Source organism: Scyliorhinus torazame, chromosome 9 (genome assembly GCF_047496885.1).
Source record: "Scyliorhinus torazame isolate Kashiwa2021f chromosome 9, sScyTor2.1, whole genome shotgun sequence".
Lineage (NCBI taxonomy): Eukaryota > Metazoa > Chordata > Chondrichthyes > Carcharhiniformes > Scyliorhinidae > Scyliorhinus > Scyliorhinus torazame.
Genome location: NC_092715.1, coordinates 219,228,482 through 219,245,710, shown reverse-complemented (window position 1 = coordinate 219,245,710; position 17,229 = coordinate 219,228,482). Strand labels below are relative to the sequence as shown.

The following is a 17,229-nucleotide window of genomic DNA, read 5'->3' as shown; positions in this document are numbered from 1 at the left end:
CCAGGAAGACCGCCGCCCAATGTAGGAGGAAGACCTCCACTGAGCTGCAAGGTTAGTTACCACCTCTTTCCTGGCTCCAGTTCCACCTGCCACCCCTCAAATTCCCAAAACCCCCAATCCACTGGCTGAGACCTTGCACCCTCCCCACATCTGGGGCGGGATTCTCCACAATCGGCGCGATGTCCGCCGACCGGCGCCAAAACGGCGCGAATCAGTCCAGCATCGCGCCGCCCCAAAGGTGCGGAATTCTTCGCATCTTGAGGGGCCGAGCCCTCACCTTGAGGGGCTAGGCCCGCTCCGGACTGATTTCCGCCCCGCCAACTGGCGCGGAAATGACTTTGCCGTGCGGCGCATGCGCGGGAGCGTCAGCGGCCACTCATGGCAACCCGCGCATGCGCAGTGGAGGGGGTCTCTTCCACCATAGTGGAGACCATGGCGAAGGCGGAAGGGAAAGAGTGCCCCCAAGGCACAGGCCCGCCCGCGGATCGGTGGGCCATGATCACGGGCCAGGCCACCGTGGGGACACCCCCCGAGGCCAGATTGCCCCGCGCCCCCCCCAGGACCCCGGAGCCCGCCCACGCCGCCTTGTCCCGCCGGTAAGAGAGGTGGTTTAATTCTCGCCGGCGGGACAGGCATTCCAGCAGCGGGACTTCGGCCCATCGCGGGCCGGAGAATCGCCGGGTGGGGCCTGTCAACCGGCGTGGCGCGATTCCCACCCCCGCCAAATATCCGGTGCCGGAGAATTCGGCAACCGGCGGGGGCGGGATTCACGCCAGCCCCCGCCGATTCGGGGTCGGAGAATCCCGCCCCTGATCTTCGTGCTTGTACCTCAGAACCCTCTGACACCCATCAGCACAACCCCTTCATGTCCAGGTGCAGTGCCGACACATGCCACCTGCTATATACACCCTGACCCATCAAGCTTGCGGCTCTCTTTGTCCCCGCAGGAGAAGATAGCTCATAATAAGCAAGAAAGGGTCAAGATGGGGGGTAGAGTCTCAGAGCTTCGAGTCCTCATTCCCTATGAGAAACGGGCCCTGAAAGTTGTGGGGTTACCTGAGGAGAAAGAAGTCACTGACAGGGAGTTGGCCTGCACCAGAGAGGTGAGGATCCACTGCCCCTTCACCCAGGTGATCTGTCTCAAGTGAGTTGTTCATGTCAGACAAAACGATCCTTCCCTCTGACTGACCATATGTCCATTTTCTCAAAGGATCTCCATCTGATTAGACCAGGCCATCCGGAGGTGTTCCTCCCCCATCACCAAAGACACCACCTTGGAGGAGAGCTCTGAGAACACCGGTGATGCGTCACACCTATCACCCACACCTTCCAACAGCGCAGAAACACACACCTCGGTGGGAAACATTAGTGGGTTTCAGGGGCACAATCTGCTGGGCACCACACATCTGCTGATCACATGGAGGGAGGAACATTCAAGGGAGGCAGCTGTCAGAGGTCTCCTAGATCCCATGACTCAGCTGGGTCTCAGTCAGATGCCGAGCCGCTAGACAAGGTTATCCCAGAGCTGATGCAGATGATAGGACACAGCCATAACATTCAGAAGCGGGTTGTCAGTGACATTCCAGTGACTGCAAGGCCGACTGGAGGAGTCACAATGCTGCAGGATCAGGAGGTGGTGCCGACAATGCATGGCACCGAGGCCAACACCACTAAGGTGGCGATCGCAGTGAAAAACCTGGAGCACAGCGTCCACGTCTTGAGTGGTGGTGCCCAAGGCATGGCTCAGTCTATGATGACCATGGCTGAGGGTCTCGACATCATGTCCCAGTCACTGAGGGATGTGCCATAGACGCAGCTGGATATTTCCGAGGCACCGCAAAGCATGGTTCAGTCACTGAGGAGCATCAATATTGGCATCGTTACCATGGTGCAGACACTGAGGAGGTGCCAGGTGACTCACAGGCCTCTGGAGTTCATTCCTGTTGCCCTCCACTCCATATCGTCAGGGAGGAGGAAGCACTGGAGGCCAACCTGGGGCCTGCCACCAAGGATGCAGCAGCGGTCTCCAGTTCTTTTGAATCCCCTCCCTCGTAACGCCTCAAGAACAGTGGGCACAACAGGGTGGCACAGCGACGGCAGTGACACCAGTATGAAGTTGGACACCCGGCTCCAGGCCCTCCAGAGGACGTTCGTGGAGTGCATCAAAGGCCACAAGGCGTGGAAAGCAGCAGGTACCTTCTCCTCTGATATGCATTCTGGGGACACACCCAGATGTAGCAGCAGAGCACCAAAAACCAAGAAGAGTGAAGAGCACCGAGTGGGCACTGGTGTGGTCACTGTCTGTAACCAGTGGGAATGGAAATCTGTCACAGTAAAAAGTTCACTCTTAAAACATGCCACACATGTGACTAGTGAACTAATTCATAATCATCTGCCATTTCTGCTGCCTAACTAGCAGCTTTAACCCTTTGCTCTTCCACATGAGTTCTCACTTCTGTGAGAAATTAAACTATAAATTCCTCCAAAATAACCATTTCCCTAAGCGTCTATTTGTAATGCTCTCACCCACCTATTAAAATTATTGTTTGATTCTTTTAAATTCTATATTTTTCTGACCTTGTTCTTTCCTTAGATTTCTAAAATTCTATCTGTAGGTTTCTGGCACTGGTTCATATGCACTTAAAATTGACTTTTCTCACGTCATCATAATCCTAGATATCTCCTCTGATAATGACACAAACATTTCAGTATCTATACCTACCCATTGTGATTGAATCAACAATGACGACATGGTTTTTGGCCAATTCAATTGTTTAGCTACTTTCTCAAATGAGACAAAAAAAAGGTTCCATGTATTTCTCATCAAACGTTGGCAGTGCGTGAACATATTTAAACATATCCCCACTAGTATTTTGAGTAGGAGGTGTTACTCCTCCCTCTGGACTTTCCTCAATGTCTGCCTATAACTGCAATCTTTTAAATTGATATTTTCTATGTTTTTCTGATTCCCTCCCCCTCAGTTCCATTCTCCAAAGTTCAAAACCTCTCACCTTGTCGTTCTCTCGTTCTTGCTCTGCCCTCTCTTTTCCCTTTTCTTTTGCCATGGCCTCTGTTTTCTTCTCCTTTTCTTCTGCCATTGAGCTCTCTCCTCATCTTTCTTTCCTTTGCTTTTAATTCCAATTCAAGCTGTGTAAGTTATTTATCATGTCACGACTGTTTCATTTACACCTGGATCCTAGCCAATTCCGATGAATCAGACTGTGTCTCTTCCAAATTTAAAAGCTGAGCTATCACTTTAATTATCTTTACCTTCCTCACCCCTTCAGGTAAAGTCAAGTTCAGCTTGTCCTCCAAATCCAAAGGCTTTATTTTAACACCCTTTGTAAACCAACCAGACTGATCTCTTCAACACCTACGAATATCTTAGCCACTGAAAGAGCCATTTTACAAGTCACCCCCTACTTAAACTGACAAGAGTATCAGCACCTGAAAGAACACACCAGCCCCTCACACTCACTGGTTTTAAGTTCAATAATCCCAAGCCAAACAAGGAATTATATGTTTTTTCTAAATCACGTCAGTGAGTCCCCAATTTTTGTTTGGTTCCCATGCGAGAATCCCAACAATTTTGCAATTTGTAAGACTGAGGGAAGACTGCTAAACCACAGGAGTGTTGACTCTGACCAATAGGTATGGAGTGCTACAACAGTATAGAAGATGTGTAGAGAGATCAGTTCAGTCCATAAGAGGGCCATTCAGGAGTCTGGTAACAGCGGGGAAGAAGCTGTTTTGAGAATCTCTTAGTGCATGTTCTCAGACTTTAGTATCTTCTTACCAATGGAAGAGGTTATAAGAGAGCATAACCTGGGTGGGAAGGGTCTTTGATTATGCTGCCCACTTTCCCAAGGTAGCGGGAGGTGTAGACAGAGTCATAGATTATCATAGAAATTACAGTGCAGAAGGAGGCCATTCGGCCCATCGAGTCTGCACCGACTCTTGGAAAGAGCACCCTACCCAAGGTCAACACCTCCACCCTATCCCCATAACCCAGTAACCCCACCCAACACTAAGAGCAATTTTGGACACAAAGGGCAATTTATCATGGCCAATCCACCTAACCTGCACATCTTTGGACTGTGGGAGGAAACCGGAGCACCCGGAGGAAACCCACGCACACACTGGGAGGATGTGCAGACAGTGACCCAGCGGGGAATCAAACCTGGGACCCTGGAGCTGTGAAGCAATTGTGCTATCCACAATGCTACCGTGGTGCCAATGTCAATGGATGAGAGGCCGTTTGTGTGATGGGCTGGGCTGTGTTCATGACTCTCTGTAGTTTCTTACGGTCTTGGGCCGAGCAGTTGCCATACCAGGCTGTGATGCAGCCAGATAGGATGCTTTCTATGGTGCATCTGTAAAAGTTGGTAAGAGTCAATGTGGACATGCCGCATTTCCTTAGTTTCCTGAGGAAGTATAGGCGCTGTTAAACTTTCTTGGTTAAAAATTTCTTACATTTCTTAAGAATCAAATTTTATTACCTTGTTGAAGTTTTTTGAAGATGTGGCAGAGAGGGTACATGAGGAAAATGCTATTTATGTGGTGTACACGGACTTCCAAAAGGCATATGATCTGGTCCCACACAACAGACCTGTGAGCAAAGTTATCACTAATGGAATAAAAGGGAAAGTAACAACATGGGTGAGATTCTCCGACCCCCCGCCGGGTCGGAGAATCGGCGGGGGCTGGCGTGAATCCTGCCCCCGCCGGTTGCCGAATTCTCCGGCACTGGAGATTCGGCGGGGGCGGGAATCGCGCCACGCCGGTTGGCGGGCCCCCCCCGGCGATTCTCCGACCCGGATGGGCCGAAGTCCCGCTGCTAGAATGCCTGTCCCGCTGGCGTGGATTAAACGACCTCTCTTACCGGCGGGACAAGGCATCGCGGGCGGGCTCCAGGGGGGGACGCGGGGCGATCTGGCCTCGGGGGTGCCCCCACGGTGGCCTGGCCCGCGATTGGGGCCCACCAAATCCGCGGGCGGGCCTCTGCCATGGGGGCACTCTTTTCCTTCCGACTTCATCACGGTCTCCACCATGGCGGAGGCGGAAGAGACTCCCTCCACTGCGCATGCGCGGGGATGCCGTGAGCGGCCGCTAACGCTCCCGCGCATGCGCCGCCCGGCAATGTCATTTCCGCGCCAGCTGGCGGGGCACCAAAGGCCTTTCCCGCCAGCTGGCGGGACGGAAATCAGTCCGGCACGGTCCTAGCCCCTCAAGGTTAGGGCTCGGCCGGTCAAGATGCGGAGGATTCGGCACCTTTGGGGCGACGCGATGCCAGACTGATTTGCGCCATTTTTGGTGCTGGTCGGCAGACATCACACCGATTACGGAGAATTTTGCCCATGGATAAAGTGGCTGATTGTCAGGAAACAGTGAGTCGTGGTTAATTAATGCTTTTCCGGCTGAGGAAGAAATGGGGGAAGAGCACCTCAGTGGTGAGTGTTGGGGGACCTGATTTTCCTGCCATATATTAATGACCTAGACCTGGGTGGCGCAGTGGTTAGCACTGCTGCCTTACGACAACGAGGACCTGGGTTTGATCCTGGCCCCGGGTCACTGTCCATGTGGAGTTTATGCATTCTCCCAGTGTCTGCGTAGGTCTCACCCCCTCAACCCAAAGATGTGCAGGTTAAATGGATTTGCCACGCTAAATTGCCCCTTAATTGGAAAAAAAGAATTGGGGACTCTAAAAAATTATTAAAAAGGAAGAAGAGAAAACAAATTAATGACCTAGACCTTGGGCACAATTTCAAAATTTGTAGAAGATACAAATTTGAAAGTCAATTGCGAGGAGGATAGTCTAGAATTTTAAGGGGGCATTAAGTTGGTGGAATGTGTGAATGAAAAACAGATGGGAGATGAAATTCAATGAGGAGAAATGTGAAGTAATTAATTTTGGTCATTTTGCAAGGACATGAACAAACACTATAAACTAAAGGGTACAACATTATTATATAATAATAATCTTTATTGTCACAAGTAGGCTTCCAATAACACTTCAATGAAGTTGCTGTGAAAAGCCCCTATTCGGCACATTCCGGGGCCTTTTCGGGTACACAGAGGGAGAATTCAGAATGTCCAAATTAACTAACCGCACGTCTTTCAGCACTTGTGGGTGGAAACTGGAGCACCCGGAGGAAACCCACGCAGGCACAGGAAGAACGTGCAGACTCCGCACAATGACCCAAGCCAGGAATCGACCCTTGGGACCCTGGCGCTGTGAAGCAACAGTGCTAACCATTGTGCTACTCTGCCGCCCTTAAAGTGAGGGGCCTGGGTGTGTATGTGCATTAGGCATTGAAGTGCCAGGAAGAAAACATTGCTAAAAAAAACATGTATTAGCTTAGACCTGATTAATAGGGATAGAAAGTAAAAGAGCTAGAAGGTTATGTTAAACGTATGGAAGATACTAGTGCCTTGATCAGCTGGAATATTGCATCCAGTTCTGGATGGGAGGCATTGGAGGGAGTACAGAAAAGATTCACAAAAATAGTCTGAGGGATGAAGTACTTCAGCTATGAAGGTAGATTGGAGAAGTTAGGACTGTTTTCCTCAGAGAGGAGAAAGCTGAGTGGAAATCCAATAGAGATATTCAGAATCATTAGGGGTCTGGGGAGCCTTGATGGTGAGAAAATGTTCCCACTCATGAATGGATCAAGAACTCATGGGAATAGATTTGAAGTAATTTGCAAAAGAATCAAAAAGCAATATGAGTAAAGCCTTTTTCACACAGCGAGTGGTCCGAAATCCACTGCCTGAAAGTGTGGCAGGGACTGGTTCAATCGAGGCTTTCAAAATGAAGTTAGACTGTTATTTGAAAAGGGACAATGTTCAGGCTTGTGCGAGGAAGGCAGAAGAATGATTGTGAGCAAATTGCTCATTCGGAGAGTCAATGTAGACACAATGGGCCGGATGATCTCCTTCTGTTTTGCACACTTGGTGGAGGTCGTGATACTGTGGGTCAGACTTGTCTTCAGGCAGAGACAATGCACGAAGTAGAAGGAAGCTTGATCTATACTTTCATGATACTCTGTGTGGCTTAATATAAATGGTGGTCCTGATCTTATCTCTCTACACCATAGATCTCCTCATCTACTTCCTACTGGAACACATCCTAGCTCATTTTAAGGCCAAAAGGTAGATATAGAAATTTGTACCAGCCAAAGGTTTTGTTGTTTTGTTGAATGTTGTCAACGCCGAATATTCCTTGTCAAACGTCACATTCCAGGAGCGATTCTTGGCATCAAGCTTGCTAAAAACATTTGCCCCTCCCAGTGCTGGTGTGATCTCTTCTAGCATTGGAATGGGGTCGTGATTCCTCTTTATTTCTTGAATAAGATCTTTTTGATCCAGGCAATTTGTAGCCACTCATTCGGCTTCTCGCACTCACTCTGATGGAATTTACCCTATCTGTAGGCTCTGTGAGTCTGACAATCACCTTGTTTTCTTCTGTCTCTTGAATCTCTCTTTCAAGCTTTCCTTTTAATTCTATTGGTACGTCCCATGGGGGATGAATTATTAATTTCATTATTGGGTTAATTATAATGTGATATCAAAATCTTTGAAGCATCCAACTATCTTGTCAAAATGCTCTGGCTATGTTTGCACTAATTATTATTTGCTTCTGATCAGAGAATGTTTTTCATTGGGTGTACGAACTTCAACCTTCAGTGTTATCCCCTTCATCGCACAACTTACTGAGATAAACAGCAGCCCTTTGCAAATGCTCAGCCCCAGGATAGCAGTACCATCTGTTTCAGTGATGTCGGAAACACAGTTAACATCCTTTTCTTTCTGTGTTCCTCTAATTTGGGTGGTTCCTAGCTGTTGAATCAAAGTTACCCTGAATGCTGTCAGCATGATGTTGCTCTACTTCAGAGCAGCTTGGATAGAATAGAATCCCTACAGTGCAAAGGAGGCCATTTGGCCCATCAGGTCTAGACCGACCTTCTGAAACAGCACACTACCTAGACTCACTCTCCCGCCCTATTCCTGTAACCTCATAACCCCACCTAACCCAACCTTTGGACACTAAAGGACAATTTGGCATAGCCAATCCACCTAACCTGCACATTCTTTGGACTGTGGGAGGAAAACAGAGCACCCGGAGGAAACCCACGCAGACACAGGGAGAACGTGCAAATTCCACACAGTCACCCAAGTTCAGAATTGAACTCTGGACCCTGGGGCTGTGAGACAGCAGTGCTAACCACTGTGCCACCCAACCTTTCCTTTGGTATCCATTACAATTCAAATTTTCAGGAATGATCTTCCAACATAGCCCGGGTGGGATGTTACTCTATACACTGGTATCAAGATTCTGGCTTCAGATTTATGTTTGAGGGTTTAGTTCACACCCATTTCCTTGGTTGTCTGAAGTTCTTTACGTTGAGAATTGCCACATCCAGCCACTTCAGATAGTTGAGTTGACTTGATTTGATTTATTGTCACATGTACCAAAGTACAGCGAAAAGTATTTTTCTGCGGCCGAGGGAACGTACACAGTACATACACAGTAGACAAAAAGAATAATCAACAGAGAACACTGACAAATGGTACATCGACAAACAGTGATTGGTTACAGTGCAGAACAAGGGGCCAAACAAAGCAAATACATGAGCAAGAGCAGCATAGGGTGTCATGAATAGTGTTCTGACAGGGAACAGATCAGTCCAAGGGGGAGTCGTTGAGGAGTCTTGCAGCTGTGGTGAAGAAGCTGTTCCTATGTCTGGATGTGCGGGTCTTCAGACTTCTGTACCTTCTGCCTGATGGAAGGGTCTGGATGAAGGCAATGCCTGGGTGGGAGGGGTCTCTGATAATGCTGTCTGCCTTCCTGAGGCAGCGGGAGATGTATACAGAATCAATGTGGGGGTCGCAAGCTTGTGTGATGTGTTGGGCTAAGTTCACCACTTCTTGCGATCTTGGACTGAGCAATTGCCATACCAGGCTGTGATGCAGCTGGATAGGATGCTCTCTATCGCACATCTGTAGAGGTTTGTGAGAGTCGATGCAGACATGCCGAATTTCTTTAACTGCCCTCGGAAGTAGAGACTTTGTTGGGCTTTCTTGACTGTTGCATCAACGTGGGTGGACCAGGACAGACTGTTGGTGATGGTGACCACCAGGAACTTAAAACTATCGACCATCTCTACTTCGGAGCCATTGATGCAGACAGGAATGTGTGTCGTGCTACGCTTCCTGAAGTCAATGATCATTCCCTTGGTCTTTCCGATATTTAGAGAGATTGTTTTCAGTACACCATGCAACCAAGTGATTTATCTCCCTCCTGTAGTCTGATTCATCATTGTTTGAGATATGGTCCACCACAGTCGTATCATCCGCAAACTTACAGATTGAGTTGGATTTAAATCTTGCCACACAGTCGTGTGTATAGCGAGTACAGTAGAGGACTGAGCACACATTCTTGCGGTGCTCCGGTGTTGAGGACTAATGTGGAGGAGGTGCTGTTGCCTTTCCTGACAGATTGCGGTCTGTTGGTGAGGAAGTCGAGGATCCAGCTGCACAGGAAGAGTTCAAGTCCAAGATTGCAGAGTTTGGTTATTAGTCTTGTCGGGATAATGGTGTTGATTGCGGAGCTGTAGTCGATGAACAGCAGTCTGAAGTAGGTGTCCTTGTTGTCGAGGTGTTCGAGTGTTGATTGCAGAGCCAGGGAGATAGCATCTGCTGTGGACCGGTTGCGTTGATAGGCAAACTGCAGTGGATCGAGACCACCTGGGAGGCTGGCAGTGATCCGTCTCATGACTAGCCGCTCGAAGCACAACAGCAGTCGCCTGTTGTGCTGGCAAACTCTTTGCCGTCTCCCAGGGTGTGGATGTTTAGGTTCACTGTACTTCACGTTCACCCTGGTGTTATGTTTCTGATAATTCATTGACAATCTTCTTTCTTTGGTCCGAACATCTTTTCCCAGTGATTGGTTTTCCACAAGATCTGTGGTTTATTCCATATGTGGATATTTCCTTTAGTCTGTGAATCCAATGCTGAATTTAATGGCCTCTCAGTCGTCATGTTAACGGTTGTGGGGGAAGGGCAAATATGACAGGTGGCAAGCCGATGGCTGACACCGCCCCCCCCACCCCCGCAACATCATTCCGCCACCGCCCTACCCACCTCAGGACTTTCTGCATCACTCTCCCCCAAAGTACGAGAGTACCCCGACCACCCCCACCGACTTCCGATCAGAGACCCCCACCAGAAACCCATGACAGATATCCCCAATGACAGTGACCCCCAACAAAGACTCCCCAATTATTGAGACCCCACCACCAGAGATGCGACTTTGATGTGGTTACAGGAGCTGCCAATCATGGCTAAATGTTAACAAACATTGCGGTTAGTTTCACAGCTGGGTATCTATAAGCCACTCAAGCATTAAGGGTAATAACTGAAACAATGCAGACAGCTGTGTGTGTGTGGAAGCTGTCAATCACTGCCTGGTTAAAGCAATTTCACATAGATATGAATGAATGGTTTGCAGGTCAAAGATCTGAGGAGGTTTAACCCTAGCTGACTGGTTTTCTCTTTCCAGGAATTGACAGGTGCTGCTTCCTGTGCCTGAGTCAGCAGGTGTATTACCCAGGTAACTGTTAAAGCAGTGATTTTTTTTTCATTGCCTCTGTCTGGACTCCTCTCGAGCTTCCAGGCAGGGGTCTCTATTATAGGAGGGGGGGGGGGGGTTTGTGGTGGGGGTCTTCTTATGGGGGGGTCTCTACTGGGGGGTTTCTCTTGTGAATGGTCTCTGGTGTGAGTCTCTGTAATTAGGGTGTCTCCGGTGGAGGGCTCTCTCATGGGTGATCTCTGGTGGGAGTCTCTGTATTTGGGGCATCTCTGCTAGGGGTCTCTGGTGGGGGTGTGGGAGGAGTCTGGTCACCATCGTACTGTGGGGCGGGGGTGGATGACTCAGAAAATCCCAGAGTGGAGGGGCGGCAGCGTGATTGTGCTGTGTTTTGTTGTCTTCACTAAGCTCCCAGCTACTAAGTAACTTCAACCCTTTATCTTCTTTCCACTAAAGGATGTAGTTCAACCTTTGTTCTATACTAGTTCTTTTAGTAGGCTACTGAATATCAGTCTGCAGCTTTGTTTAAGCTTCTCAAGTGCCTCTATGAGATCAATCAGCTTCCCAATTCATCATGAGCTGGAGCAATGACCTTACTGCTGTGGTAGCCATTTCACCTTTCCACAATTAATTCTGTTTCCTGACTCTCTCTGGCACTAATTCAGATTGATTTTTCAATCTGATTCAACATTAAATCTGCGCTTTTACTCACAAATAACCACGACTGTTTTGTTAGTTTTTTCAAAAATCTTTCCTGGGATGTGGGCATCGCTGACAAGGCCAACATTAGCTGCCCATCCCTGGTTGCCCTTGAACTGAATGACTTGTCACACCACTTCAGAGGGATGTGGCTCAGGAATCATGTGTAGAGAAGACCAGGTAAGGACAGCGTATTTACTTCTCAACGCAGCACCAGTGAACCAGATGGGTTTTTACAACAATCAACAATGGTTTGAAAGTAACCATTTCTGAGACTAGCTTTTCAATCCCAGGTCATTCATTGAATTTTAATTCCACCATTTGCCATGATGGGATCTGTCCCCGCTCATTCGCTTGGGCTTCGGTACTAATAGTCCACACCACCGTTTCCCCCATAAGTTAGAAATAATCACATGTTGGACTCAAAAGTGCAGTGGCACAGTGGTTAGCACTGTTGCTTCACAGCACCAGGAACCAGATTCGATACCAGGCTTGGGTCACTGTGTGGAGTTTGCACATTCTCCCCATGTCTGCATGGGTTTCCTCCGGGCACTCCAATTTCCTCCCACAAGTCCCGAAAGATGTGCTGTTAGGTGAATTTGACATTCTGAATTCTCCCTCAGTGTACCGGAGCAGGTAGCAGAGTGTGGCGACTAAGGGATTTTCACAGTAACTTCATTCCAGTGTTAATGTAAGCCTACTTGTAGACACTAATAAATATTATTATTTTTGATTATTAAATGCTGGAATTTCACTGAGTGCATTTCTTTCAGCTCCCTTTGTGTCTTTGGACTGATGGGTTTGATACGTTGGGGGCGCCTCTCTGACCACGTTACGCCCGCCGCAAATCCTGTTATGTTGGAAGAATTGCAGGAAATGGGATTTGAGCCAGGCGCAAATCAGTTCCCCATTTTCCTGGCCTGCTCCAGGGTCTCACCCAGAAAGTCATGTTTTGGGAGAATTCCACCCATTGTTACTTGGCACATGACTGAAACGCGACAGCAAAAATGGCACCCTTGGTTATAGATTCACATCACTGTTAGTTCCTAGTTATTTATGAACAATATAACAAAATAACAGAATTTGTGCTGCAGCTGTATAAAGCTCTAGTTAGGCTGCAGCTGAAGTGGTACATCCTCTGGACACCACATCTCATGAATGATACATTGGAATTGTAGGTGGGGCGAGCACAGGACCACCAAAATGATGGCGGAGCTATGGAGGTTAATTTATGAGTGTCAGTTACAGAGAGAAGACTTGCAATCCTGCCAGTATTTCAGTAGAGGAGGTGAAAGTTATTTAATTGAGTGGTTTAAGATGATTGAAGGAATCTTAGGGTAGACAGGGTGAAATTATGTCCTTGAGGGAATGGCCAGAAGGAGAGGACATAACCTTAAGGATGGGTGTTGTCTATAACCATATATATTGCTTTATGTTTACTACATTAATGTAACATGCAATTAAACCTGCAAAGAAAAATAATTCTTTGTGATATATATACGCACATCATAATACCCATTTCGATTACAAAATGTGACAGACTTTTATTAAAAAGGGTCTAAACAGCTTGTTTTTATTTATCATAAAAAGTCTCACATATATAGAGAACATAAAATGGCCATGCAGAGCAATATGCTTCTCATTTCCTTTGAGTGTAAATGGGATAAATCCTATGGGAAATAAAAGACAGATTACATGCCAGTCTGAGCTCTGTATTATCCTTTACTCAGCATCAGTGCTGTCCTTCATGACATTGCAGCGGTTCTTTGAAAAACAAAAGTTAAAGCTTCACCACATATGATTCAAATAAAGATTTATTGAAACTACCTCCTGATACCATTGGATTTTAATCTAATCTAGGAGATGAAACATTGAAGAAAGGAATAAAGTTAGAATACATGTGGCTGCGCTATAAAACTGCTGTGGTGGGGAAAATGAAAGTAATATGGCTTATGAAATTTGCTAATGTCTTAACACTGAGCAATGCTAATGCTTACCTTCAGCATCTTCTTTAGAGCTGTGTTTCCATTGGAAAGGCTGTGCACAAAGAGAGTTTCAAGGATTTGCTTGATGTAGTGAAGAGAGTGGCAGATGCAAGCCAAGCTTGTGGAGGAAGAGAAAATTCAAAAGTAATTTGGAAAGGAAGCATATGTTTGTGAAGATTTTTATACAGTGCGATTGATTCAGGACTGAATGCCCATTTCTTGCCACTTGAGTTATTACATGAATACTTATATCTGAGTTTCTGTTGTTCCACTCACTATTTTGGAAGCTGGAAGGTATATTTGATTATAGAAACTGTCTCCGGTTGGCAGGCTAACAAATTTTACAGAATCCTAAACTCATTGGAGCCAAAGGCATTATTCACAGATGGCAATATAATCTCCCAAGATAAAGGAGAGATCTTTATCTGTCATAAATAGATCCCACTGAAACACTGGAAAATAGTATAATCATCCAATTCGAACCTGCTCATTAACACACTTCATAACACACACATCTGTCTGACAAGCAGTCATTATCTCAAGTGGCAGTCAGCCATTGCCTTAATGGTTGTCGTCCTGTCCCAGGGGTCAGGCACTGAAAAGAACTGAAATTCAGTTCTTGACTACCCTGGACAGTGGAGATTGGAGTTCTCACAATAGATTCCGTGCTGGTATCAGGGCAGCACGGTAGCACAGTAGGTAGCACTGTGGCTTCACAGCGCCAGGGTACCAGGTTCGATTCCCGGCTTGGGTCATTGTCTATGCGGAGTCTGCACATTCTCCCCGTGTCTGCGTGGGTTTCCTCCGGGTGCTCCGGTTTCCTCTCACAAGTCCCAAAAGACGTGCTGTTCAGTAATTTGGACATTCTGAATTCTTCTTCAGTGTACCGGAGCAGGTACCGGAGTGTGGCGACTAAGGGATTATTATTATTATAAGTGGGGATTTGGGCGTTGGGTGAATGTGGGAAAGATGCCTCATCATATGGGATGTGTTAGTCCAGAAAGCCGTCCAATTATTAAGGTCCAACCACTCTATAGGCTGATATAATAATGGTTTAGGCCACGGAAGGATCCTTCAGATCATATCCTATCAGATTGCTAATCAACTTGCGAATACTTCCACCACGTCACACTCTTCTATATGGGAAGAGGGCAAGGACATGAAAATGAACAATTCTCTCAAGTTAACTTAGTGTCGGTGAATCTTATCCCAGCAGTGACTTCTGATCAGTTCAGATTTGTCATTGATTCATTCTCTCTCAAAGCTTTATATATCTACTCTTAGAGTCACATTCTGCCTCATCTGTCTTGCTGAAGTTTCATGGCAGTTTGCAGAAGTGACACTGTTTAGCAATTTAACTGATCTCGGGCGACCAAACTTTGGGTTATGTTCGAATGCAAAGGAGTGCCCAGGGCATGAGATCTGAGCGATGGGCCTCAAGCCTATGATACAAATCACAGAATAATAGAATTTACAGTCCAGAAGGAGGCCATTCGACCCATCGAGTCGGCACCGGCCCTTGGAAAGAGCACCCTATCTAAGCCCATACCTCCACCCTATTCCCGTAACCCCACCTAACCATATTTGGTCACTAAGGGCAATTTAACATAGCCAATCCACCTAACCTGCACACCTTTGGACTGTAAGAGGAAACCGGAGCACCCGGAGGAAACCCACGGAGACAAGGGGAGAACGTGCAGACTCCGCACAGACAGTGACCCATTGAATTGAACTGGGACCCTGGAGCTGTGAAGAAACTGTGCTAACCACTGTGCTACCATGCAGCAATGAAAACTTGCTTGTAACCTATTGTGGGCAATTCACATATTGCACACAACATTCCCAATTGCTTCTTTAAAAAAATCAGGACACATGTACGAACACTCTGCTTGTAGAGATCCATACAATTTGTTAGTCATGCAAATAGACTTAACGAAAATGCTTTATCCAAGTTTGAAACCAATCGGTGTCTAGTTTTAGGTGTCTGTAAACATCCAACCTAAAGCTGGATGAGGCAATCTTGGGGTGCAGGATGATGACTGAAACAGGTCCCATTCTTAGTCATAAAATAGATGAAACAAAGTCGAATTTCAAAGTCAAAACTTCCTCAACCGGACTCCACACAACAATGATAGTTTTTAGCCAGGTTAGAAAAAGAGGGGGATGATGGAAATGCTTGGCTTTTGGATCTAAATCAGTCATGGCAGAAAGGGCTGGACAGAAGAGTTGGCCACCATGTTATTAATAATAATAATCGCTTATTGTCACAAGTAGGCTTCAATGACGTTTCTGTGAAAAGCCCCTAGTCTCCACATTCCGGCGCCTGTTCAGGGAGGCTGTTATGGGAATTGAACCCGTGCTGCTGGCCTTGACCTGCCGCTGTTTAGCCCACTGTGTTAAACCAGCCCCTAGACAGATGTTGAGCTTGTGTCTGCTCCTAAAGCCATACATTGGGGTTATTTTCCAAGTTCATGCTGTCAAGGAACCTTGGCTATTGCACATTATTTTCTAACAATTAATTCTTTCATGGTACATGCATGGCCAGTGAATGGAGTTCCCTGCCGACAGGTTGAACTGGTGGAATTGTCCCTTCCGCTAACAGGCACAGGGACTTTTTGCATCAAGGTAAATTTTAAAATAAACCATTTTACTGGTCTTCAATAGGTCTGATCCCACAAGGTCTCAAATCCTGACCAGCTTGTCAGTAACAAACAACTCATAATTGCCTTTCCATAATTAGTATTTTTTCCAGACAATATTTAATCAACAGAACTAATGCAATTGGCGCCTATCAAGTTTTATTAATAACATACACTTCTACAGACATATACAAAACAAATAGAAGTTAATTAATGAATGACCCTTGGGTAACTGCTGGCAGGAAGTGCCTTGTTGGACACTGCGGAACATATCTGCCAAAACATTAAAATGTTCAGAAAACATGATAGTGTTTACTGATTTGCCGGTGGGTGGGTGGGTGGGTGGGTGGATGGGGGTGGGGGGATGGGGGGGGGGGGGGATAGCATTGAAGTTAGTGGCACAGAAAATATTCATTCACAATCTCCAAACCTTATCATGTCATGCAGCTACAATACATCATAAATTTTTTCTCAATTCTTAAATTTGTACTTTCTGATCGTACATTTCAAAGTTACTTCCACACACTGTCCCTTCAACCAAGTGACAATAATTTGACCCCCAGCACACTCCAAATCTTAAATCTTCCCTGGACACTTTGGAACTGTGGCTTAAAATTAAATTGCCCGTACTTGGCAGAAACCAGTTTGGGGAGGGTGGGGAGCTGGTTACAATATAATATAATAATAATCTTTATTGTCACAAGTAAGCTGACATTAACACGGCAATGAAGTTACTGTGAAAAGTCCCGAGTCACCACATTCCGGCACCTGTTCAGGTACGCAGAGAGAGAATTCAGGATGTCCAAATTACCTAACGGCGCATCTTTCAGGACTTGTGGGAGGAAACAGGAGGAAACCCATGCAGACACAGGGAGAACATGCAGACTCCGCACAGACAGTGACCCAAGCCGGGATTCGAACCTGGGACCCTGGTGCTGTGAAGCAACAGTATTAACCACTGTGCTACCCTGCTGCCCGATCGGATGTAATCGGATGTCACCAATCGTGTAACAGCCAAATAAGTATTTTTGAAGTAGAAAATTTAGCAGGTGATATGCCCACAGTAAGCTCCCCCAATCAGCAATGTGATAATGCGAAATTTCTCTTTTGTTGATATTGAGCAGGATTTAACCAAAATGTTTCTAAGTATAGTAGCGAGCGGAAACGGCTGCGAGCCTCCCGACGCTCAGCCTGGCGAGGCCGTCATTGCGATAAAACATTAATTGGTCCAATAAACCCACGCAGACACAGGGAGAATGTGCAGACTCCGCACAGACATTGACCCAAGCCGGGAATCGGACCAGGGACCCTGGAGCTG

At 46.8% G+C, this 17,229-nt stretch overlaps 1 protein-coding gene across 1 annotated transcript in view; it reads right to left on the bottom strand.

The window, feature by feature from the left end:
* The window catches only part of LOC140429749 (trans-2,3-enoyl-CoA reductase-like), a 271,730-nt gene that overhangs the window by 110,196 nt on the left and 144,305 nt on the right, over positions 1–17,229 (bottom strand). Inside the window, exon 6 of the mRNA XM_072517113.1 lies at positions 13,285–13,390. Within this exon, the coding sequence (XP_072373214.1) occupies positions 13,285–13,390 (106 nt within the window). The remainder of the gene's footprint in view (positions 1–13,284; positions 13,391–17,229) is intronic.